At 39.0% G+C, this 27,434-nt stretch overlaps 1 protein-coding gene across 14 annotated transcripts in view; it reads left to right on the forward strand.

Annotated features, from left to right (window-relative positions):
* The window catches only part of LOC108436089 (microtubule-associated protein 4), a 108,683-nt gene that overhangs the window by 29,732 nt on the left and 51,517 nt on the right, over nt 1–27,434 (forward strand). For 10 of the 14 annotated variants that reach the window (XM_037537153.1, XM_037537151.1, XM_037537157.1 and 7 more), the window contains exons 3-5: nt 1,091–1,147; nt 24,725–24,844; nt 25,330–25,416. In XM_037537153.1, the coding sequence (XP_037393050.1) occupies nt 1,091–1,147; nt 24,725–24,844; nt 25,330–25,416 (264 nt within the window). Of the gene's footprint in view, nt 1–1,090; nt 1,148–24,356; nt 24,612–24,724; nt 24,845–25,329; nt 25,417–27,434 lie in introns of those variants that run through there. The other 4 variants (XM_037537161.1, XM_037537156.1, XM_037537154.1 and 1 more) reach the window with 4 other exon arrangements.

The following is a 27,434-nucleotide window of genomic DNA, read 5'->3' on the forward strand; positions in this document are numbered from 1 at the left end:
TATGCAGAGGGAGTCAGTGTGAAACAGGCCATAGTTGGATACTGAGTCATATTATCAATGTTTCAGCAGTTTAAGTCTGTATGTACAGTTGTATGCAAACGTATGAACCCCCTTGGTCACATGACATTTTGTTGATTTTATAAGTGAAAATTAACGCTTCATCTAGTGGGAACACATGACAAACCCCCTGGACAGGTCAGTCCCAGTGAAAAACATGAATCTCCATTTCTTGGGATTTTTATTTTTCTGCATCATTTGAGCTCAGCAGCTGTCCTCGACATTGTTTGAAAATTTCATGATAATTGAATTAACAAAAAATGCTCCAAAATTGCTTAGTAAAAATCGCTTTCCATTTACTTACATTTAAAGTAAATAACATTTTTACCCTCTCCTGTGAAGTTGCTATTTTAGAGATGCTTGTTTGTCCTTGAATAGTGACGATGTACAAATATATAATTAGGATTTTGTAAACACTGTTTTAAATAGCAAATAAAATTTTATAAATGGACTTAATAAGGTGTTTGAAAGGCTGTGGGCTGACTTTGGGTGATGCTTTTAAGTGATGCCTGAAAAAGTGATGATTGAATCAGTAATTTAAACCATGTTAACAGACCATGAATATTCATGAACATTCTCTGCTTCTTGATTGGTTTAAGTCCAGAATGACTCCAGATTGTTGCAGTGATGACAGGCCTGCAACAGACTGCTGTGTTTGTGTCCAGACGTGAGCTCCATTTGCTCTAACAGTGTCACTGCTGTGCTTCAGTGTTCAGTAAGATAGCAGCGATGGGCAATAGCTCTGACATTATGCATATCTCTGTGAAAATGCCTGGAGGAGAAGCCTCTTCTTCTATTTCCATGTAGTGCTATATCTTGCAGTATGCTTATTTGGCTATGTCATTGTCCTTTGTGAAACTGCAGTGGTAGACCTATGAGTACTGAGCGCAGTTAAATGGGAATTTGATGTGTTAAGCTAGTGCTGGGTTAGAGTGTGTTCCATTCAGAGGCTGTTGAGTAACTGCCGGGCCTTTTAGTGATGCACTTCTGTATATATGTGTGTGTTTGTGTCTGTCTGTGTATGTGCAAGCAGAAACAGATGCAGTGTTGGAGAGTGAACAACAGGATGCCCAAGGGGCACAAACACCTGGTAAGAGGTATCCCATAATGTCCCTGGATACTCTTGTTTTTATCACACACCATTTTTATAATTTTTCCTTCACATTTTTTCCTCCATACATTGTTGTCCTTTGTTTTAGGAATTAACTGTCTACAGTGGGTTGCAAAAGTATTCAGCCCCCTTGAACTTTTCAACCTTTTGCCACATTTCAGGCTTCAAACATAAAGATATGAAATTGTAATTTTTTGTGAAGAATCAACAACAAGTGGGACACAATTGTGAAGTGGAACGAAATTTATTGGATATTTTAAACTTTTTTTAGAAATAAAAAACTGAAAAGTGGGGCGTGCAATATTATTCGGCCCCTTTACTTTCAGTGCAGCAAACTCACTCCAGAAGTTCAGTGAGGATCTCTGAATGATCCAATGTTGACCTAAATGACTGATGATGATAAATAGAATCCACCTGTGTGTAATCAAGTCTCCGTATAAATGCACCTGCTCTGTGATAGTCTCAGAGTTCTGTTTAAAGCGCAGAGAGCATCATGAAGACCAAGGAACACACCAGGCAGGTCCGAGATACTGTTGTGGAGAGGTTTAAAGCCGGATTTGGATAGAAAAAGATTTCCCAAGCTTTAAACATCTCAAGGAGCACTGTGCAAGCGATCATATTGAAATGGAAGGAGCATCAGACCACTGCAAATCTACCAAGACCCGGCCGTCCCTCTAAACTTTCAGCTCAAACAAGGAGAAGACTGATCATAGATGCAGCCAAGAGGCCCATGATCACTCTGGATGAACTGCAGAGATCTACAGCTGAGGTGGGAGACTTTGTCCATAGGACAACGATCAGTGGTACACTGCACAAATCTGGGCTTTATGGAAGAGTGGCAAGAAAAAGCCATTTCTCAAAGATATCCATAAAAAGTCTCATTTAATGTTTGCCACAAGCCACCTGGGAGACACACCAAACATGTGGAAGAAGGTGCTCTGGTCAGATGAAACCAAAATCGAACTTATGTTTGGCGTAAAAGCAATACAGCTCATCACCCTGAACACACCATCCCCACTGTCAAACATGGTGGTGGCAGCATCATGGTTTGGGCCTGCTTTTCTTCAGCAGGGACAGGGAAGATGGTTAATATTGATGGGAAGATGGATGGAGCCAAATACAGGACCATTCTGGAAGAAAACCTGTTGGAGTCTGCAAAAGACCTGAGACTGGGACGGAGATTTATCTTCCAACAAGACAATGATCCAAAACATAAAGCAACATCTACAATGGAATGGTTCACAAATAAACGTATCCAGGTGTTAGAATGGCCAAGTCAAAGTCCAGACCTGAATCCAATCGAGAATCTGTGGAAAGAGCTGAAAACTGCTGTTCACAAACGCTCTCCATCCAACTTCACTGAGCTCGAGCTGTTTTGCAAGGAAGAATGGGCAAAAATTTCAGTCTCTCGATGTGCAAGACTGACAGAGACGTACCCCAAGCCACTTGCAGCTGTAATCACAGCAAAAGGTGGCGCTACAAAGTATTAAAGCAAGGGGGCTGAATAATATTGCACGCCCCACTTTTCAGTTTTTTATTTCTAAAAAAAGTTTAAAATATCCAACAAATTTCGTTCCACTTCACGATTGTGTCCCACTTGTTGTTGACTCTTCACAAAAAATGTCAATTTCATATCTTTATGTTTGAAGCCTGAAATGTGGCAAAAGGTTGAAAAGTTCAAGGGGGCTGAATACTTTTGCAACCCACTGTATTTGTAGTTATTGCTGTCTGCTGTTAAATGCTACGCATAGTGACAATTAAGTGGTGGATGATGTATGCAGTGCTCCACCTCATTTTGTTGACTGTACATTGTGACTTCTTTAGTTATCACTGCTGTAATGTGTAGTTGTTGTTCGTTGATTTAAGACCATTATAGGAAGTAAGAATCAAGACTAAGAAGTTAGACTAGCCATGGCTAAATAACCAGTCTAGTATCATGAAGCTTATTCTAGTTGTTGGAAGTTTCAGTTAAATTCTCAAAACGTAGGGCAGGTAAATATATAGCTATAGTAACACGTCTTTCAGGTGGCTGTTAATGTGCTGGAGTTAAAGCCAGTTGAAGTAGATACTGGAAAGTGAGTGTCTCTCATTATACCCAGTAGGGCTGCACATTATATTTTTAACACCATCATGCTCCATCAGTCTCCACATTGTTAAGGGCTGCGAGGACTGAACAGATGAGATTACACATGAGCAGCATCAGAGTCACATGATTACACTGGTGGAACAGGAGCTTTAGACAAGTACTTCCCTGTGCTGTGCTTGAACAAGGAGAGCAAGTAACTGGCCTGTAAAAATTCTTCAAATATGATTATTTTCTGTGTGATCTTTGAGCAGCACAGTTAAAGCTGCTGTCACTGTCATTTATGTAACCTTTACAGAAAAAGCTGTTTTGGTGTTTTTTTTGTTGTTTTTTTTTTGTGCACAAAAGAAGTGCTTGCAGTTCTGAAGCAAGTAGCTATTAGTATTTTATTATTTTTATTATTTTTAATACGGAGTAGTGTTTTGTAATTTTGTATTTATTTAAACAAGAGGTAAAAAAAACACTTGAATGATCATTAACTATTGCTTGTCATATTGTCATTGTGATATCCAACAGCTTTATTGAACGCCACATTTATGTCCATATCGTGCAGCCCTGCTACTTTGTTTTTTATCTATTACTCTGAATGTAGGAGGTCAGTGTATTTGATTTAGTCTCTAGGGGTCAGTGCCTTTTAACTTATACAGATATTAGATACTTTTGTTGGCAGTTCTACCTCAATAACAGTGTCATTCTCGCCCCTTATCTGCCCTGTTCATAGCTATGACTCAAACCATTACCACAATGGAGGGTATCAGAAAAGAAACATATTTCAGACAGATGTTACTTCCTGTTAACTGATCACGTAACTCTCAGAACATTTAGCCACTCATTTACAGTGCTTTACAAAATAAGTGGAACCACTGGGAAAGATGATTGGGAAAAACAGCGAAAAAATTTGTTGTAAAAAATGTGAGAAATCGAAGCCTTTAGCAGTGCAAAAATTTTCTGAGCATTGTGACATGTGGTGCATGAATTCGAAATTTAGTCTGTGGAAGTTTTTTTTTTTTTTGTTTTGTTTTGGTCAGTCGTCTATGTTCTCCATTAGATTCTGTCTCATTGTCCACATTACCTTGTGGTTCTTGTCTGGGTTGTGATCTAGGAATTAATTAGGTGAGGGCTCAGTCAATATTGTTTTAAAAACATGTTTAATGAGTCAACAACAAACTTTATACAAACTTTATACTGTAAATCACTTGTACAGTTTCTACGTTTCTTGTCAATGTGCCTGGAGCCTCCTGGAGTTAAACAATTGCTACTGGCCTTTTAATGATTTTAGTTTATGTACAAAAGCAGGTCAGTAGAAAATCAATTACCCTCATTTAGAGTAGTCTGAAATAGCTTAATATTTTGGCTTCTTCAAATTAGGCTAATTCTTGTGTATTATCGGCTTATGAAGAATTGCTGGATTTGTTTGTTTATTTATTTAAATACTGCCTTTTGGCCATAATGACATGTTATGTCTCACTGTTTTTAGCAGTTTAGTTTGCCACTCTTTCAGTTTGGCTCATTTGCTGTTGTCATATCATCTTGGTCAACGGTATGTTTTATAGTATTATTTGTATTATTTCCCATGCTGTCTTATTTTATTTTTTTTGTAGTTTTTGTTTTTCCCTCATCCTTTATCTGAAGCAGGATTTGTTTGCATGCTGAGTGAGGTAGAACTCTACAAATTGTTGCTGAGTTTTTAGCACTTGACCTGTCAAAGCTTTTTGCTCAGCCTGAGTTGGCTTTTTCTTAATGGACCACAGCTTCTGTATATTCTGCCTTCCGATACATGCAAGAATAGCTGCCCTTCCAACCAGAGTCAAATCCTGCATGCAGGAGCAAAAAGCTTTGGACAGGGTGAGTCAGAAGAGTCAGCACTGCATGATGAGGTCCGCTGTGCCAGCATGACTGCCCTGCCATGGCTTGTGGCGTGTTATTAGGAGAAGCCCCTTGCTCGTCTGGGCCTGCCGTGTCTGTCTGCATGCTGAGGTCAGTCCACAAGGCAGCATGGCGTAGCACAGCAGTAGTCTGGTGCTGCCATGCTCTGTGAAAGACCACCTGCCCTCTCCTCACTGCAGGCTTCAGATCCACTTCTAATTCTAGATGCTTAGATGTTATGCAAGTCAAGTCTGCCTCAGAATGAGTCAGTTACAGTCATGCCAAAATGCTATGCTCTATTGTGTTTGACAATCACTGTCCTTGTGGTGGTGCTGTTGTACACTTTACTTTTTGCCGCATAGACTCAGGATGAATTTTCTTGTTTTTTCGAACAGAGATTCCATTTATCATTATCAGAGCCCACCCTTTGCCAGGCTTGTAGTATCTAGGGCAGGGAATTTAGAGCACTCTATAAGCTGCTCACAAGAGGATGATGGCCCAGGAGCTGTGCCTTTGAGCTGTGTTGCTGCATGGTTTTTGGGGGGATGGGGTAGTGCTGGGTGATATCGACAAAATTCAGTATTATGAAATTGTCAATGCAGTCAGATGATATCAGTTAATAAAATTATGTTTGCACTGTGTTAAAAGAATGTCCTACAAATGACTTAGTTTGATTGGACTGTTGTGTTCTGTCTTCTTACACAAAAGGGAACTGAACACACACGCACACACACACACACACACACACACACACACACACACACACACACACACACACTTTCCAAGCTGCTTATCCTTCTGGGTTGCGGAGGGAGCTTGAGCCTATCCCAGCAGTCATTGGGCAGAAGGTAACCAAACACAATATTGTAAATATGAACCAGACAAGATTTTGAAAAGTAAATTTGCAACTTATTTCGTTTTTTTGTGCTTTAAGCTGTTCCTTCATTCTGTACTTTGTCTGAATCTGAAGCAGCAAACGGTTGTCATATGATGCAGTTAACTGTTAGGTCCACAATACAAGAATACAAAACAAGAATTAAAAAAAAATTAAACTGAACAACCTGTTGGCAGCACGGGTGCTGCTTCCCAATAGTGCCTTATTTTAAAGTGCTTTTAAGTACAGTTTAAAGGTGAGCAATATGGCAGTGTTTTATTGTTGTGATTAATTTAATAAATTTTGTTACTTTAACCACATTTTTTGAGCACATTGTGGCTATTGCACATACTTAAAGAAAACTGATCAACTGCAAGTTTCATCAAGATGTGTAATCCTGCCATGTTTAAGTAATAAAAATCATTGTACACAGAGTTTTTAATGCTAGTTTTGAGGCACTCCTAGTGCATTGTGTTTGCATGTCAAAATGTTTTTATGATATAATTTTGCCATATTATCCATCCCTATTACAAAGATCCTTTTTTATTCAACATTCAAAATATGCACTGCAATACATTTTGGACTCCTGTGTTATTGAGATTTGAACTTACAACAATAAGATAAAATCATGTGAGCTTCTTCTACACCATTAATATACTAATGATGTCAACGATCAGAAAAGCTTGTGCTGTAGTATATGACAATGATATCATATAATCCTGTCGCTCACCCCAAATTATTATGGATGTAATGCACCTTATCTAAAAGTATTGCTAAAACTGATAATCAGTATCACAGTGTCAATACAGGTGTCACCCAGCACTGGGGTTAGGGAAGGGGTTTCTGTTGCGCTGCCACGCATGTTGCATGGGGAACGGAATGGAATGCATGGGGAACGGAGAGGAAAGAAAGGGGCGGGAAGGGGTTTTGATTGGATTGATTGACACACCTGATCCTGTTGTGATCGAGTACTAACCAGCACTTTTATTCTCTTCCCATTGCCCGCTCTCACTGGACCCTCTGCCCCTCAACACTTCATCACACTCTCTCTGCTGCCTACTTTTCTCTCTCCATTTCTCCACTTTTATATTCATTCTCTTTTTCATTCTCACACCTCTGATCAATGAATCGCCCTTCACTTTGCTCCATTTCACTTTTGATTAATTCATTACCATCTTCTGCCCCCCTTCCTCTTGTTTCCAATGCCACCTCTCTGCCCTCCTCTACTTTTTCGCCCCATTGTGTCCTCCAGAGGATTAGCTTTGCTGCTGCTGTCAAAGGCTTTAGACCTGCATCCGCCTCCCAGCGCCTCCTTTCCTGCCTTCACCACACACAGCATCAGCCACTCCACAATCCGACTGCTCGCCAGCAGCTGCACCGCAGCAGAGGACTGTTAGGAACCCTGTGGGATACCCACTACCTATCCCCTCTTTCCAGTCTCAACCCTGCTGGACTGGGTCTGCCCCAGGGGCCTCGTTTGCTGGGGAAGAGCCAAGTAGCATTCATAACAAGTCACCACTGGACACCACACAGCAAACTCAGCACATTCAACACAAAACAAAAGATACAGGCCCAGTGATGGAACTTTGTGAATATTTCCTGTTGTTTTATCAGTGGTCACAATTTTTTTTTCAGTAGGATTGCAGTATTGGGAAAAAATGCTGAAAATGGTTTAAAAAGCACTAATAAACAATTGCATAATTTCACCACAGGTTTAACAATGGAGCTTTCAATAAACGTCTTGTATTTCTTTCTAACAACAAAAAAATCAACTGCAAATGAATACAACTCTTGTCACCTCATTTTACTTGACTGCCTATTGAAATCCAAAGAAAGCGAGTGTGCAGAGAGAGAACAGAGGAAATATCAGCAGAAAAAACAGTTTTTCTTTCATTATAGGTCTACATCTTAGGAACATGAGTACTCTGTTAACCTTTCAGGGTGTCATTTTAAAACTGAAATGTGTTAAATCTGTGTTTTTAATTTCCCATTGTTAAACAAATTTTTAACTCTTGCAGTTATCAGATTTATCCAGAATATACCTTCCTATTATGTATTCATTGCTAAAAACATTAGTAATTATTACAAATTGTTATATTGTCTACTCTGCCTGCACTGAATAATGTAACCCTTGTTTGAGTTGCTGTAGCCAGATTTTCCCAACTCAGCCTCACGCTGGATTTCAAGATGGCTGTTGAGTGAAATGCACGTATACCATTAAAGCCAGTAACCGTCTTATTCCCAATACGTAGCAACATACATCTTTCAGCCGTACCTTCATCACAGTGCTAATTAATAAACCATTTAAAAGCCCGCAAAACATTCTTTTAGCAAAGTGACTTCAGATACATTGTTTGTCACCAGAGTCTGTGGGTACAAACAGACTCTAGCTACTGAGTCTCTTTAGGACAGAGCACTGGGCAAGTCATGTGGAATGGGATTTTTCCAGGGCATTGTAGCTCACAGTAAGATGTGATATGTCTGGTAATGACAGACTACTGTCACACACGACCGTCGCCACATGTGTCCTCCTGTGCCCCGGCCTGCAGGATGCTCCGTGCACACTAATTATCCAAACGGTGCGTGGGCTGGGTGCACTCATTCAGCCCTCTCTTTGGCTAATTTGGCTAATTAAATTTTCTCAGCAACGCCCTGCCCCCCATACACATACATATTTACACGGCCTTTTAATTTCTAAACTAAATGGCCAACTGAGAACTTGTAGCACATTATCATAGCAGTTGTTTGGGCTTGAAAAGGAATACTTCAGCAATTCTCACCCAAATGTTCTGCATCTGTAACATATATTTGGTTACCACAAATGACCTGTTTCCCTGTACTTAGAAAATAATGGTTGTCAAACTTTGATGTTCTAGAGCAGAAAGGTTTCCTTTTCTCAGTAATGGCTTCTTGACAGCTTTACATCCTTTCAGGCCCATAGTGTTGAGGTGTCTTCTCACAGTGGAGGGATGGACAGAAACACTGTGGATTTTTTCATTTTTGAAGCAAGAGTGGAGCTTGATTTCCTCTCAAAAGATGAAAGAGCTGTTGTCTACCAGGTTTTACACAGTCCCATTTTCTCTGTACCTTGTAATAATTTGTTGAACTCCAGTTTAGCCATTTTAGATAAACATGAGAAAGAAATGTGTGAGGCAACTGTGTGTTTGGGTAGTTGCTTGTCTGAATGTTGCAGTCTGCTAGCGGAACATAATGTCATTGATTTAAGTTTTGTTGGGTGGACACCGCTGTAATTGGTTGGTTTTAAGACTCGAAATATGGAAGAGTTGAATTGTCAGTAGAGCACAAAAGTAGAGTGGTTAGATTAAATACTGAGGCTTTTGTATAATTTGTTTGTTGAATATATATTTCCTGCTATTTTCCAGGCACTAAAGAAAGACTAACTTGCCTGTTTTGACTAGAAATTGAATAAACAAAAGCATTATCTCTTAATTTTGCACAGCACTGTATAATGAAATAGAAATAGAAAAGTGTTTCAGCACCTGCCTGTTGGCTTTTGTTATAAGTGAGCTTCGCGTCAGCAGGTTGTCTTTTGTAAGTGTGGGGAAACCTGTCACTTATCATCTATGGTAAGCAACTATGTACTAAATACTGGAGCATTCCATTTATTACTTAGAATAAACAAAGAAAACCCATTTAAACAATACACTGACTGACTAATAAATGCAGTCTCTCCTGCACCCACACACAGATGTACCTCCCTCTCTGCTAATGTCTGAACATCTCAAGCCTCACTGGATTGCAGAGGCATCAACTACTCTAATCAGACACACACCAAATAACACTGCCAGCCCTGCTTGTTGTCAGTGCCCTGTCTCAGCAGCTTTTACATAACCGCTGCTTCCAGGCTGTTTGTCTAACACTGCAGTCAGATTGCTTTTAGACTTAATGTGTTGTTTTCTATCGGTATGCAAGACAACTTTCTGTCCCTACTGTTTCTGTGGTTTTAGATGCCTGACCCTGATCACTGTCCTTTCATCTGACAGACACCTTGCATATCAGCTTACTGTTGAAAAGACACTGTGTGAAATAAATGTTAACAGCTTGTTTGTATTTTTACATGTTTTAAATAATTGTTCTTAACTTCAGTGCTTGAGCACACCATGCTGCATAGTTTCATGTTTTCTCTGCATTTCAGCACCAGACTGTGCTCGTGATGATCTTGATAATTAACTAAAGTTATGACTCAGTTGTGTTAGTGGGGGAAAAGGTTTGTTCTGCCATCAAGGCCTCCAGAAATAGACCTGAACACCCCGTCTAACAGACACTGTGTTTAGTTTATTACATTGTTTCTTGACATCCTGTCAACTTAGCAAGAGTTTTTTTAAATGATCTGTTCAGAATTTACATTCTGCACATTCTGAACATGTAAAGGTAATATAGTTGTAGAAAAGGCCCTGGGATTTCCTAATTCAGTTCATTTTGAATTTTACTGTAAAATTCAAATTTATATGAATTTCACAATGCTACGCTGAGCACCTGCAGCTGTAGTGTGTCTATGAACAAAGCCTTTTCTAATCTTTCTGCACCTAACCAATAAAGTCTTACCAACTGGTTACTGACTATCTAAAACTTGCTATTCTGTTGTGCTACATCAGTTTACATCCGTTAAAGCTCCATGGAAGCATGTTTTTGTTCTAAGTGGGTTAATCTTCCGCTTGTGGGCGCAGAAAAGATCCATGTACAAAGTCTTATGTCCTCTAAATATCTTTCCAAAGTCCAGTCAATGGCCACTGTATTTCTTGTCAGTGAAAACCGAGGGATCCTAACCTTGAGCAGCGTAGTGCCCTCATCCATCATAAGGCTAATGTGGCTTGTGCCGCCCACACACTCATGACAAAACGGTGTTCCCCCAGTCTTTCTCTGAAAAGTCTGATACACTGAACAAGCAAAAGCTGACAACTAAGTGGAAGTTAGCCTAGCACACGTAATTGAGCTATCAAGCAACCTGTCTGCCTTTCATTCATTTGTTCATTAGTTTGTCCTGCCGGCTATGCCAGTGTTCCCTGTAGGCACATTCAGCAGTAAAGTGTAAAGAACCTTTACTTACATTGCCATTTTAAAGTTGGATACGCTTTTTGTGTATGCACATCGAGATTTACAACACCGCCTATGTATGTAGAGCCTGTTTAGTTCAGCTTGTGTGACTTATAAGGTTGGGAGTGTTGGACTGAGGTATGCCAATCAGCTTGTTTATCAGATAGTTCATCTGAGACATCAGAACAGTTGTTTTAAGCTGTGGTTTATTATATTTCTGTCTTGTGTTTTTTTTTTTTTTTTTTTTTTTTTTTTTTTTTTTTTTTTTTTTTTTTAATATATATTTAAAATTGTAGTACCATACAAATACCTTTTAATATTTTGAATTCTGCTTTTCTTCTGATTTTTGTGGGTTTTCTTGTCCTATTGGAGTACAGAGAACAAGCTGACCAGAAACATCTGTTTGAGAGCAGTTACTCCTTATGAAAATATTTCAGTGCCGTCTTTTGAACACACTGCACTTTTCATCTCTCTTTTGAAAGGCTTGCTTTCAAATGGGAAACTACTCTCTCCGGAAGCTTCTGCCGCATTTAGAAACAGCTCAAGGATTAAAAAAGCTGTTGATTCAGTCTTAGAAATGTATCCAGATTTTCTGCAAGCTCACCAGTGGTGGTATTGTGGCGTAAACTTCAGGAAGCTTTTTTAAATGCTGTTGTTCAGGATTCTTTATAGGGCCTAGCTTTGAATATCAGTTTACAAAGCCACTTCCATTTTCTGCCTAGAGGTCACACATTGAACACAACACAATTAAGCAACAAAAATGTTCTGCTTTATTTATTTATTTATTGTTTGTTTGTTTGTTTGTAGTAAAAATATGTACACTAACCATGATGCAGATTTTTAATGTTTATGTACCACAGATACCATGGAAAGCATTGAACTATACTTTTAGGGGACAAATGAAATTATATAGCATTTTTGGCATCTAAAATAAGTGTTTTTTTTTATATGTGACCTCATTAGTTATACTCTTAATTATATACATTCATTGCTGTCTGAATAATTGCAGAATTTAATTTAAACTTCAGTTCATTTTCTATCTGAGCTTTTAGATTATAATCCAGCTGTCGGCACACTTTCACACTTGACATTGATTCTACAGACTGTGGCGTTCCACTTGTGACAATTAGCACATCTAGCATTGCCTCTGCTGCTATGCTCCGTCTTCTTTTCCTCTTGGTGATGGCGTGAGTGTGACTGCTCCAGTAGGGAAGCAGGCTGCTAAGTGAGCCGCTGCGACGGTGCATTGACGCTGCGCTGTCTCAGGAGGGAGCTGTATTTGGGTCAGCCCGCCCTACTTTAGGCAACCAAGCACACCCTGGACAGTCCTGCGGCAGATGTGCTTCATCTGCAGCCACGCTGTCCCTGCATCTCCAGGGGAAGAAGGCCTTGTTGGGCCTGCATTCTGCCAGCTGTGCTCTATGCCTGATGAATGACTCTCATATTTCTCTGTGATAGTAAATAAATGGACAGAAGCACACAGGACTGAACAGCGTACGTGTTCACATGCACACTAGGGCCGGACAGATATATTTGTTAGCTGATATTCAGGACCTCTCATTAGTATCAGTGAAATTCTTGCAGATGAAGCACCTTTAATGGCTCTTGACATGAAGAAAATCTAACATTTTTCACTAGAATCAGAAATTTGAAATGTCATTGACTGAAATTACGTCTGCATCATTTTTTTTCTTTGATGTGCATTTTCAGTCTGTTTTATTAGATGCAATCAACAGGTTGTTGTTGTACTGATTGAGGCTTTGAGTCCAAAGTAGATTCTCATATAGATACTTAATGTATAGACACGCACTTAATGCTGAACTTTCAGTAAACCTGACAGTAAAGTATAACATCACTGTACTTTTATTTTTTAAAGATCTGAATTAGAAGCTTCTCCCTTTAAAGCCATCTCACAGTCCTAAAGACCTTTAAAAGAGAATTTAGAGAAAGTAATTTAATGGTTATGAATAAACTACCTGATGCCTGAGACATTGTTTTACAAATGTTTTGAGAAGCTTTTGGCCTAAAACATTCATGGTGGAGAGGTATAGTTGTGTGCAAAAGTCTGAACACCCCTGTCAAATTACGTTTTGATTTTACAAGTGAAAATATGTTAACAAGGGAACACACCTTGAATGTGGTGTGTTTAGAGCACAATTTCTGTTTATTTGCTGAGTTTAACATTTTTTCCCATTTCCCATCACATTCAATTCTGTAAATAAACCGTAATTTTACATTAAAATATACAGAGGTTCTCTGTAGAGAATGTGTTCTTATGTTCACTTCTAAAATCAACAAAACCTTAGTCACCATTAATTTGACTTTTGCGACTGTATGGCTGAACAAGCTGAATTTTGTAAGGCAAAGTAATACCCAATGAAAAATTTACCAGATTTTTACTGTTATCAACACTTCAGATAAAGGCAGTTGTAGGCCCACTTTTCATTTTGGATAGTAAATAAATATACCAAATTATACCAAACTGATGTGTATTATATTATACAGACATTTTTAAGTGAAATTTCTTCTTAAATTTTGTGAATATTAGAGAAAAACAGTGAATAATACAGTAGTTCTCTGTCTGTAAGGTTTTGAAATTCAGTTTTCTTACTATATTACAGGGTATGGCAGCATTTTGAGGCAAGAGAAGATTAGGCCCTCTACTGACTTTCTACCCTTATGAGCATGTGTGCCTGTGTCTGTATGTGGTCTCTGTGCTCCTGGTCTGAAGGTTGACTCTGGGCTCTCAGGCAGTTGAGGCAATAAAGGGGAAGTGTGCAAGATGGGTGTCATTTGTTCAGCTGCAGGCAGACTGTAGCGTTGCAGAGGACAGTAGTATAGTCTGAGTGTGATCCTGTCATATTGAGAAACTGGGGTGGGGGGTCTTTACTGTTCTGGTAGTGATTCTGCATCATCATTTTTGCAAATATCTTTCAGGTTATTGTTCAGTGTTTAAAAAATTGAAAAATCTCTTTGAAAGTTAATTTGATCAAACCCTTTGAATAAAAAGTAAATCAAATAAGTAAATAATTGAAACATGACCTCATTCAGCATATTCTAAAACAAAGATGAGTAGAAAAATGGGGACATGCAGTATAACCTAATACTCATCACACTGTTAAAACAAATAGAGCTCATACTAACACTGGGCATTATTGATCAAAGTCATCAGATGATGTTCTAGTTTGCATTAAAAAAGTCAATAAGCCCATGATTCCTGAGAACTGCTAGTCAGTCCTAGAAGAATATCTCAGTAGCTGGCTTGTTTTGATTGGACTGTTTCATTTCATTTTTTCACACCAAAATCATTAGATAATCTTCTAACTATTAACTAGCACCTTTCCAGATTTTTATTTTAATCTGTTGTTTAAAAAAAATCTTAAGCATGTAAATGAAATAAATTACAGGTCTTAGACACCACAAGTAAAGCAGGGGCGGTGTTGCCTATTACCTAGTGCGCTTGGCCACAACATTTCACATTTTGGCTACTAAAAATGGACACCGAATGTCCACTTGCCTTGGAGGCTTTTGTGTTTTTCTCATAGTGTGTTTGTTTAACCATTTTCAAACTTCTCCTCGAGGAAGCCCAGTATTACAGTATTATATGTAGTTAAAAAGCAACTCCGCCATCCATCCATCCATCCATTTTGTAAGCTGCTTCTCCCTGAGTGTCGCGGGGTGGTGCTGGAGCCTATGACAGCGGTCATCGGGCGGAAGGCAGGATACACCCTAGCAACTCCTGGTTTGACCAATTAGTGCTTCAGTAAATTGTGCTCATGATGTAATTGATGATATTAACAAGTCTCTGTGGCGGCTGTGAAGGTGTCAAGGAGAAATATGGACCCAAGAAATTCTTGTTACTTTTTTATTGTTTTTATGTTTATTTGAATTATGAATATGACTTTATTCTAATGTATATTGTGAAAAACTCACTGCTGAGGTAAATTGTTTAAAAAATTGCTTAGATGCTTAATACGTTCGCACAGTACTGTAACTGCAATAGATTATGGCACAATTATGTTCCCCTCATTAAAGGTACTGGGTACCACCCCAGAGACGGTTCACTACCTTTTTTTTTTCTGACGGTGTACATCATGCCACGTACAATGGTGTTATACAGTGTTTGTATATCATGAATCAATTTGCATATTGTAGACCAACGACTTTATACTAGCCTGTAGGATATGACTGTGTGCATGTAAAAATTTGTTTAAAGCAGCCTCTGTGCACTGAGTGACAGTGTGACTGTTCAGCTGATGAACAGGGCTTGACAGCAGCCTAAGCAGTGGCATGTCTGCTGCCTTTATTTGTTTGTGTTTACATGTTTATGTTTGAAGGGTAAGAGAGACCTGTAGCAGTGGTCAGTCCCTCTCCATTACTGCCATCTCCACTGCATCTCTGCCTTCAGCTCTGTAGGCTGGTTCTGGCAGAAGGTGCCCTTTCACACACATCAAAGAATCTGGTTTTGCTCTTTCTGCGGCAGTTGTAAAGACTGCGAGACATAGAGGAAACCTTCCTTTTCCTCTTCTTGGAGCCTTACAAACTGGCAGCTCCCATAATGCTACTCAGTGTTGGTTTCTCTTGATTACCCCCCAAGTAGTGTGTCCTTAAGTCGAACCCTAGTAGGAATCACACTTTATGCCACATTAACTGCATTTCCTTATACATTCACCTTTTTCAACAGCTGCTTCCTGGCTGGTTTTCAACTTCAGGGGTTAAATACACAAATAAAATTTGTTTCCATTTGTATTTTCAGTTAGCTAAAAGTGTAACACAGGGGTTGTGATCAAACATGCAATCTAGTGCACACATGTGATCGTGCAGTTGCTTGTGTATAAAATATGAAGTATTTTTTTTTTCATATTTATCGTTTAAAGACATGTTTTTTTGCGTAAGCTCTAACATCATTTTAAGCTCTGGAAGTTTAACATTCTTAATCCTGCAGGCAAATTTTAGGGAGGTCTCTGGAGCACCACTTGCAAGACACATGGTCACTGAAGGAGCTTGAGTGCAGATTTTAAGCTTGTGTTTGTTTTGGACTTTGGCCAAGCAAAGAGAACATTAGCTCTTTTGTTTGTCACAAAGGGAATAAAAGACAGATTGCCATTTTCTTTTGAACAGTAATGTTCTATTCTGGAGGAAAAAACATCTGCTGAGAATATGAGTAAAAAGAAAAAATTTCTTCAAAATTTTACAGAAATTATTTATTTGATACAGAAGGAGCAGTTGTGATTTTAATAATATATTATGGAATTATGTACTTTATGCTGTCCTGTTAACCATTTCTCATAATTTTGGTTGGGTGCAGCATGAAAAATTACAGTTGATTATAATAACTCAGCTACTATGTAAGTACTATGTAAGAACTACTGTAAGTAGTTATACCATCTAATATAGATGATCTAATATCCACTTCTTCCTATATGCAATCAGTTGCGTAGGGCCCCCGTCTGCCAAGGACCCCTCATGGCAGTTATAGCCTATTATACAGTTATGCATAAATAGTGCACAATACCTCAGCAGACCTAACCAGTTTGTAATTCTCAGTCAAAGTATGACTCGGTACATGTAACAACAATTAGCTACATTTTTTTCTGGTATTCATGCAAATGTAGTAGTGTTAGATAGCTTTGAAGCACCAGTAACTGTTGTGGGCTGAAAATAATGAAAAAAAAAGCTGTGGACAATGAGGTGAGACAGCAACATACCGGTAGCTACATGTTGTACTTCATATAAGTCATATTTAATGGTATCTCAACTCATTAAAATATGAGCCATTAAATGCTTGCAGGCTTTCTGTCATTGTTGATGTGGCTAGTTCACAAGAGGACTATGTAAACTGGCTTTCTACCATCATGCTACAATTTATCTATGTAGTGCATTACATAGGTAATTAAATTGCACAAACACCACAAGCAATGCAAAATATGATCAATTTAAAACCATTTGTGTTTCACACATAGGGCATACATGTTTCTACAGACATGTATTGCACTATTTGGATGTAGAAATCATACTTTCATGAACTGAATAGCCTTATATCAAGGAATATGGGGTGTATTTAAACTGATCTTACCACCACATTAGTTTAATAGCTAGATAAAGGACTTCTGGTGTAGTTGACGAACTCAATAATTGTGACTTTACAGTGTGGTAGCTAGTTGTCATCATAAACATTTAATACATTTAGCTAACATAGCCATACTTAGAAAGACATATTTCAGAATATGTATGTCCCAGAGCACTTTAATGGACTTGCCATCATAAGCCTTTATGATAAGTTTGGCTATATCTTTTCTTATTATAACTTCATTGTTATAATAACAATTCTGAAGATAAGGATTTTTTTCATCAGTAACTAATGTAAGTAAATCTAACAAAGGAGGTACTGGGTTAACATAACCCACCTAACTAATGATTAACCTATGGATGATCCAAAGAATGAGCTCCTATAGAGCTTTTGTGTAAATTTGTCATTTGTGAATGTGTAATAATTTTTTTTATAAAGGAAATCACAGAACAGCATAAAATGCTGTATGTCAGCACTACTGTTATAGGAGTCTAAAGTGTTATATTTCTGACAGTACCTCATGTATGTTTATGACACTGAGCTGATCAGCACTCAGTAGTGGAAAGGCGAGCATTCTGCTTAAACCTATTTGCTGTAGTATAAAATGTATCCATATATAGACTATAACTTTCTACTTCCCAAATTAAAGAAATGTCTCAAATGGTTAAAAACAGGTTTAATTTTTAGTTTTTAGCCCCTTACCTGCATTGCCCCACTCATTAAAGACTCACTTGTCCTTTTGCAGTCATGTTTTTGATACAATGGGAGAAATAGGAAGTGGCTATGCTTCCTTTAAACCGGCTTTGGCACTGTTATTCAAGGATGTAAATAAGCATGTTAGAGTTGTACTCAAGGTCAAGATCTGCATGTGAAATTTATATGCTTAGGAAATGTATGATATGAAATTCCACTGAAATGAATTAAATAGCCCTCAAATAGACTTGATTATGTTGTTTATGGCATAGTATATTGCACTGCAATCTGTAAAAATTGACAAAACTACAGAAAAACATCAGGCTTCAAGACTGATGCCAGTACTGTTTTTAGATATACATTGTAGCCTCATGGCTCTGCTGCAAAATTAAAAGATTTTATTGGGTTTAAGGGGAGAATTTAGTAAAATTAATTTTTGGCAAAATAATTACTTTAAAGGAATTTATATGCAATGAAATGATGCTGTGCTGTGAGTGGCCTAGTTTGAGGCTTGGCCTGGCTAAGTCTGCCTAAGTCTGCCTCAGCATGCTTGAGACAGAGTGGGTGTGGGGTCAGACGGAGGACGCCTCCTTCTCCTCTCGCTCTGCCTTCAGCAGTGATTTACTCTGTATCTCCTCTCCTCCGTTACGGGCTGCACAAAGCTGTTCCTCACACACATTATGTTGTCTTTCAGTCTAGTGGAGTTTATTGCATAACAGCGTCTCGGTCTGAGATTGTGTCGTGAGGAGAAGCTGTGTGATGTGCAGTGGTTTGTGTTATCTGGTACTGCCGTAGTCCTGGAACTCTTGGTTATATAAGGCGGTGAAAAGGCAGACAGACAGACAGTCATTAAGTCATCTTCTGGCTGATTGTTGGTATCCTGTTCCCCAAACAAATACATTGTGGGATACAGTTTGTCAGGCCAGCTTTGCAACGTGTCCTCAACATGTCAGGAAAAATGTCAGAGATTAAAATAGATGGGGTCTGTGCATCCCAGGAGGAGTTTAGAGGTATACTGAGGTGGGATCACTGCAGAGGTGTAGCAATAAACTGGGCCAAGCAAAGTAAGATATTGCAGTGGTAGATGAGGGACCATTGCCCGAACTTGAACGCCTGGAAAACACATCCAGAAGTTCAACAGTCTTACTTTCCCAGCTTTCTTCCTCATAGAGGTGGGTGATGTCCTGGTATTTTAACTTTATCACAATAATGGTGTCATAATATGCCTTACGTCCATTATGGATAGTTCTAGGACACTGAACAACTGCATGAATTATCAACAGGACAGGTTTACAACCACTGTAAGGAGTCTAACATTAAATGATAAATAGTAAATAATAGCTCTCAGTAGTGTCACACTGTTAAAGTTAAAACTGCATAAAAAGGATGATTGGATATATATTTAACCAGCTGTTTGATTTGCAATGAATAAAAATAAAATAAAAAGCTCTGTTTTGCTGGTGCATTGTGTTGGTCTGCAAGCCTTAGGGCGTCAAGGGTTAGCAAACCTCAGAAGAGCGAGATATCACGTACATCGTAAAGATATTGTATCATCCGCCACAGAATCCACGCAACAAAAGTGGCTCTCAGCACGCAGCATACTTTGGTTAAAAAGGTCAGTGACTGCTGTTGTTTTTGCTGACTGGTTTAGTTTGTAGTTAATTAGAGTAATTGTAACTGAAGAGGGCTAGTCACAGTGTGTTGGAAGAAGATGGCACAGGGCCGGGCTTTTCTCGCTGCAGTTGAAGTGTCTGTTCAAAGTAAGAGCCTATGCGCTATGCTGTCTGTGTTGTCTTCTGAGTCAGCGCTACAATATCTTCATGTATCTCAATACATGATAAATATATACATAATATAAACATAAAAATAAATTTTTGCCATTTCTTCTACCGTCATCTACAACAGAAAGCTCTCAGTTTCCTGCAGGCACTGCTAAATTGTACTCACCTCACTTTCTCCTCAGTGTTCCCCAAAAAACCAGACAAGCCTCCAGCCTTTCTCTGGGCCTCTCCTTATTAGTTTCCTTTTTTCAGATGACTCTCAATAAAAGGGAATGCGCCTGAATACGTTAGTTTATTTGTTGGTCATTTTGTTTACCAAACTCCAGGCTTTCTGGACAGAGTTCATGGAGGGGAACACAACATGACCTGGCAGGTTTGGCCCAGGCTCCCACTCACATTTTCCTTTTTTTTTTTTTTTTTTTTTTTTTTTTTTTTTTTTTTTTTTTTTTTAAATGGTACATGTGTGTGTGTGTGCGTGTCTCTCTCTCTCCCCCTCTGTCACTCCATCTTTGTGCAGTTTGTCTTTTTTCATGAAGCTTTTTAATAAGTTAGGCTATGTATTTACTGACTGCATAGAGCCCAGAGCTAAGAGTGTTCTGCTTTTTCATATCCATTCTTGACCTTGGGCCCTGTTATTCAACATACTCATTCACTTCCAGCCTGCTATCTGCCACTTGCTCACTTCACTGCTGTTTCTCTTGAAGTCTCATCCACAGGAACATTACCATCAATGGCACTGAAATACCCAGTGTACTCTCTATAGAGCAGAGTTAAGTTAAACCCAGATTCTGTAGAGGAGTTCAGAATGATCAAATGAGGTCTCTTCTTTTTAATCTTCAATATGTGGATAAAGTAGGTGCACATATGTGTGTTTATATGTTTATAATATTCTCTGAGCAGTGTTGTGGTGACACGTTATCTTTTCCTGTAACAAACATAACGCATTACAGTTTAAATTCTTGTAATACAGTTACTGTCTCTAACGCCACAATATTAATCATGTGTGATGCCTTTAAAACATTCATTCAGATTACCCAGGCCTATCCTTCTGCCTAATTTGCCTGTGCATGTGCTACCTGCCTCAGCTGACTGTGCAACTTTGATTGTGAATGTGAGTGCAAGAAGCATGTAATCTTGATGAAAGATCAGTTGAGGCATCAAGTCCTGCTAATATACTGTAATATGAAACTGATTGATTCATGCTGAAGAGAGAGGCTAACCTCCCCTACAGACCAGACTCAGTTTTCATTCAGGAACAGCTCTGTAAGCTTTGCATATAGTTTGGAGGCTGTCCTAGGGTTTTCGAAATAGCATTAACACTTTAGAATTTTAATTGGCCATATTTGTCGGTGTCTTATTCAAAGGCAGGGATTGTGACAGGCTTTTTAAGTTATACTGACTGGTTATTTCTTTCTACGTAATGGACTACTGTGTGTTTTCTAATTTGTGCAGATTTGTATGGGTTTTTTCCAGGATGTGACAAGTACAGTAAACCCAGTTTGACAGAAGTAATTAGTAATTTGTAATGGATAACTTAGTAACCCAGCACTGAAAACTAATTTGAAAAAATCTGGTTATGGTCTTTTTGTACAGTGCACATTTCAGTAAAGGGTTCATTTGCAGGCTGTGTAAAAATCTGTGATCTCCCAGAATGTTCCACAGGAATACGTACCTGAAGCTGGTGAGTGCAGTAACCGGCAGTAACTGGAGGGATGGTGCTTGGTGTTTTAGCTCCCTTAGATCTAGATCCCTTTTTAAGTCTCTAGAACAGTTTAGTTAAGGATAGAATATGTGTAAGAAACCAGATTTGAATGTCTGTTGCTAACCGAAGCCTGAGGAAGTGGTTTTCCTGTCCTTTAGCTCAGTGATGCACTGTAGACCTTTGCTGATGCTGGACCTATACTAGCTGTCGTTATCCCAGACTAGTTGATTACAGCACACCCTGTCTGAGACGGAGCAGACATCAGATCACAGTTGTGGCTGGGGCTGTTGTAATCCTCTAGATGAACCTGACTAGTGGTCATATGGATCCGCTGTCTGATCGCCTTTTCCTTGAAGCCTTTGTAGACCTGACTATATGTGGCACTTGTGTGCATCACCATAATTCACGTCACTAAATAAAGATTCATTAGGCAGGCTCATCTACAACAAAAGCACACGAGTTGTGTGCTGCGCTGCTGAGGCGAGCAGCCCGTCAGCTCCTATCAGTCAGTAGGTTTTTCACTTGCTGGCATGCCTTAAGTGCTGATTGGACACGCGGATTAAAAACGACCACATGAGTGCCAGTGCACTGCTTTTGGGCTTTTTGTGCATCTGCCCTCCGTAGACTCAGAGAGCCTTTTCAGAAAGATGACATGTAACATTCCATGCGCCAGATGTCTGCTGAAGTTACTTGCTTAGTCAGTATTGCCTGGTATCTTTGAAAGCTCAGGCATTTTGGTTTGTTTTCAGGTCTTCCTTCTACATTTTGTTGATAAACTATCAGTAGTGTTACACCTTGTTTTATGTGAATTGTTGTTCAATATAAAAAAGAAATGGAGATGTGATCTTTTGACAAGTAGAACAATAAAGGAAGATCTAGCTGACGGCGCTAATATGCCTGTGCTTTTCCTAATGTCAGAAGAATGTTATCTTAAGGGGAATGTGAAGATGATTTAGTGAGCCGTGTTTGTGGCTCTTTCAGCTGTGAGAGCAGACAGAGCTGGAAGGGCAGAGCAGAGGAGGTCAGGTCACAGAAACTCAAAGTGACAGGAGGACGCAGGCCTTTGCAGAGCTTTCATGATCACAGCACTGGGTGGGTGGGTGTGTTACCACAGGTTGGTATGGCTATAATCTTTAATGTCCTACTGTACATGTTTAGATTCCCCATTGGGCAGTAGTTGCGGCTGCATAACATCTGAGGCTATCACATAAGAACAATTAAAAACAATTCTTAATGAATCGTCAGTGATAAGTTGGCAAATGCACGAAGATGATGCTTATTTTAAATTCTCTTATAGTAAGAAATAGCCTCATAGATATGACCATTTATACACATGCACATCAATTTATGTTTATTCTTATCTAGTTTTTAGGGGAGAATTTTGACAGATTCTGCATGGTTTATTGTTTAGTTAGTTTTTATTGTTTAGCCTTTAAAAAACCCTGGTTGCTCCCTTGTGAGATAATTGGCAGATTTGAGTATTAATATAATTGATAGTGAGAGCAAGGGGTGGGCAGTATGATTAGATTAATTGCATTAGGTTTAATTTTCCAAGCATTTTGTGTTTATCATCAGTACTTGTACACTGACCAACTGCATGTTTAATAAGAAAGAGAGCATAATTAATCCAAATTAGTCCATATTTAAAAATACTATACTATTAATAAAAAAACAATTTTATACATTGTTTCTGATAGTATTTTTTAAACATGACATCTCCTGTAGTAACTGATCAAACTTCAAAAAACAAAATGTTTTGATGTATATTGTGAAAATATTTGAAGTATGGCGATTAGAGATAGAGATATTTGAATGCTGAAGTCACTACTCAGGTATTGGTTGCTTTTCATCATAGGAAGATATTAAACAGGCTGACAGTTTAGCCATTTATGTTCTAAAAATAAATGCAAAATGTGACACTTTTGCTCCTATTTTTGAGTAACTCATTACCAACTCATTGCCACTATGACACGAGTGCCTTCATGTGAATGTGTTGCAAAGGATGCATTTCCAAGGACGTAATTGAGATAGACAGATAGTCTGGTCAGCTCTCGTGTATCTTTTTTCACTAACAAAGTTAACTTACTGTAGCTGATTTTAAGTTAGATCCTAAAACAGATATCCAGATATTTATTTGACAAACTAACATTATTGGTACATCTTCCAATGAGAAGAAAATGCATCAGCATCCAGCGATATACCATTTGGCTGTAGGTCAGTGTTAGCTCATCAGCTCATCTGAGGCAGCCTCCATTCTCATTCAGCATGAAAACCTACTGATTTCCCTTGGCTATTTTTAAAATGTAAAAAAACAAATTATGTTTGAACATTTAAGCCATTTAAGTCTATTAAAATTAGTGTCACTTTTCTTTTGTTTGCTTTAGCAGGGAAGGAACAGATTGTTGCCTTTAACTTGAAGTCCGTTCATTAACTTCAATGGATGGATACTCCAATATTAAAATTGATCAGAATGCATAACCCTAATCTCGATGTTGCATTTTGCCATATTGCCCACCCCCATGGCAACCCTGATAGCCTTACATTATATATTGTCACCATCCTTTTCTTCCTCAACACAGAATTTTTACATTTTTGCATGAGCTGTAATTGGTCAGTCTATTTTTATTCTTTGTATTCTGTGCTCTGATTAAAATAGTTTATAGATTTCTTGATTACCGATATATTAGATTCTGACCAGCCCAATAGCTTTTTTTGCCAAACAAGCTTGAAACTTCTGTCACCTCCGACGATTTTCCAACAGTTGTACAGGGGCAGGCTACGTAATGACTGCTTGGATCTGCTCTTAATCTGAGCCCAATTCTCACCAACAGTGAGCCTAACCGGAGGTCCCGGCAGCTCTGTCTGGGTTTTTGGGGGACCCATGGTGCCATAGTGACTGTGGGTGTCGTCCTGTCGAGTTCTCTCACTGTCACCCTTGTTAAGCCCTCTGGCCCGCCATGGGAGGGAGGGATGAGGGGAAAGGGAGAGAGAGAGAGGGAGAGGGAGGGTAGGAGAGAGAGAAGGTTTGTGGGAGGGTTGCGTCTCCCCTGCTGTGGTCAGAGCAGCCACTTCAGATCAGGCGGCAGGCCCACATCCAGTCAGGAGGTTCCCCGCCGAGACGGGACGGGACAGCGGTCTCGGACTGTGCCAGCCACACAAACACACACCCAGACAGAGACGCCTCTCAGGCCTCTGTTCCACCGCACACACTTCGAACGTAGAGGGCTCGCAGGACGCCTCCCGGAGCTTACGGAACTGGCTTTTGTTTGTTAACTGAAGTATGCAAGGGATTAGACTGTGGTCAGTAATTGGGTTGAAGGTAGGTTTGTGGAAGAGCTTCTGTAATGTTTTGTGCTTTGGAGAGTGTGAATTACTTAAGTAACTGTTGAAATATGTTGTTTTGAAAGAAATGTTCTTTGGATCTCGTTCCAGGCACTGTAGGTTCATCAGTGGCACCAGGGGGACATATTTCAGTGTCGCACCCAGAGCCACAGGGCGAAGTCTGGCCACGTCAGGCAGATCAGCAGGCCTTCGTCTCAGACTTTCTGCCAGGTGAGAGCTTCTCTTTGGTCATATTTAAGCTGTGCCATAAAGCCTCCCTAACCACTGCTAGGATACATGCAATATATTAATGGTAATTTAATCTGTAGTGATGAGCAGTTTAAAAATAACAGCTATTTTCAGACACTGGTTTATCTCAAAGGTTGATTGAAATGTGCTCTTATTAATGGTCGATTGCATTTGAGATCACTTTCGTAAGAGTGATTAAAATATTTCGGCACTCATCTCCGAATAAAACATGAATACCACAAGTGCCCCCCTTTTCGTATTTTAATTTCTGAGTGCTTGTTGCTGGTGGCTGCTTGCGCCATCACTGTCTCTCTCTATCTCGGTTTTTCTTTCTCTTTCATTCCATCATCTTTTCTGTGTTTCTGAAACACAAGCTTTCTCTTTGTAACTCCCCCTCTGGTTTACTCTCTCTCCCTCTCTTACTCTCCCTCTTCTCTCACTTCCTCCCTCCCTCCTTCCTGCTCTAGGCTCTATGGCTGGTTATCCTGATCAGTGGGGTGCTCAGCCCCACACTGCGCAGATGATGGACAGTGGGTTGATGGGACCTTTCTCAGGTTAATATCTTCACTCCACTGATGCCACTCTCTTGCTGTCTAGCTTTGCAAAACTTTGCAAAATACGGGCATTATTATTCATCCAGTAATTGAAAAACATGCAGTCATGTCTTAATCACTAAGTGCATTACTACTTTCAGTTTTATGAGGGATAAAAAGTCTTATTAACTGAATTTGGTTATTATCAATTGTTGTAGGACTTACACTGCTTTGCCACCATATCTGTGTTAACTAGCTTAATCTAAAGAAGAAAACAATAATTATATTGTTACATGAACACAGCATCATCCTCTGAAGATTTACCATTCACCAGGGTCCAATCAAGTTTGCTATCTGCATTCCCTGAGTCGAAGAAAAACAGGTGTAGCATTCCAGAGATACAAAAACAACCAAAAGCACACAAGCTGACTGCTAGGCTATGTAATTCCCAGTGTCAGGAGATACAACTCTTGACACATGAATAAACTGAATTAGGTGACAAAGTGCAAAATAGCAACAGGAATGACTATTTTAAGGATAAATTGTGCCTTTTGGCATTTTTTTGTGTTTATTTTTGCCAGTTTAAGTGCAATTGTGATTTCAGCTGAAATGATTGGATACAGAAAATTTGTTGCACTCTACCATATCAGGGATGACATTTAGAAAAGTGCACTTTTTCCCTAAGCCAATGACCCCAAAGCTCTCTCTTAGTGCTAATGGCCCGTGTTAAAGAAATTGTCTTCATTAGCCAAATCAAATGGCCCTCCTTCTCTGCACGTGGCTCTCTGAAAGTGTTTGATAAATCTTGGTTTAAATGCCACTCCTGAGACATGGTGCAGGGAGCAGATTGAAAACAGCTCACTTCGTTGAGGTGATGAGTCATTCTCGCATCAACATTCACATCAGGTCTAGCTGCTCAGACATTCTTTCCTCTGTTATTTCATCTGTCAGTGGGAGACCTTAAAGAATATCTGTAATGTTTGCCTTATTTCTTTTACATGATGAGTGCTTTATTTGTTGGCAGTTTTCAAAGTTTCTGTTTAATTATTTACAGAATTAAATGTCTAGTGCTGAAACTAATAGTAAGGTGATGTTGAGCTGCTTTGCTTAATTCAGCAGTGTTGTTTTTTTCACAAATGTTGACCTTGGTTGTACATAACGGTGGTGGACCAGTTACACAGATTCTGTACTTGAGTGAATGTGGAGGTGCGCTTGGTGAAAGTCCTGTTTGTACTGGAGTCAAAACACGAAGGTTTGCTGTCACTTGTCAGAATAGTTGCTGTTATTCCAGTCAGTAATAAACAATGTGGATGAAAAATGTACATAATGCACTAGACACCAGATGGTATCTCAACGTGTTTTGGAACATGTTTTGGAAACAAGTTACTTGTTATACTGTTCTTATCTATTTACAGTAAATGAGTGATATATTAACTCGCCACATCCTAGGTTATTCCATAGTTGATGGTATATTCTTAGTAGCCTACTTTCTACATCCAAAATTTCAGAAACATCTCCAGTATGCATTTGATGCCTACATGTAAAATATTGATCTTGTGACAGCCTAATAGCTAAAGATAGAATCCTAAAGATAACAATAAGTTAAAAAGCTGAGGAATATAGCTAAGCACTTTAAAGCTCATGTGCCTGTTTATATGCTTGTTTGTGCCCAAGCCAGAATTTAAGATTTTACAAAGTAAATTTGTTTTTAAGTTTTTGAGAACAGCTGCAGCACATTAAACGATAAATAATATGATGTCATTTTGTTTTTATATTATACTTATTACTTGGTATTAATTATATAATTTCTTAGTACATTATCTGCCTTTAGATTTGATCACCTTTTAAATACAAGGTACTGTATTCCATTCCCCGTGACCCCGAGGGAGAAGTGGCTTAGAAAGTGTGTGTGTGTGTGTGTGTGTGTGTGTGTGTGTGTGTGTGTGTGTGTGTGTGTGTGTGTGTGTGTGTGTCATTCCTTACTGTACTCTCAATGTTATACGATTTCACCAAATAAGCACACATTAGTGAAAGACCTA

This window comes from Pygocentrus nattereri, chromosome 3, assembly GCF_015220715.1.
Source record: "Pygocentrus nattereri isolate fPygNat1 chromosome 3, fPygNat1.pri, whole genome shotgun sequence".
In the NCBI taxonomy this organism is placed as follows: Eukaryota; Metazoa; Chordata; class Actinopteri; order Characiformes; family Serrasalmidae; genus Pygocentrus; species Pygocentrus nattereri.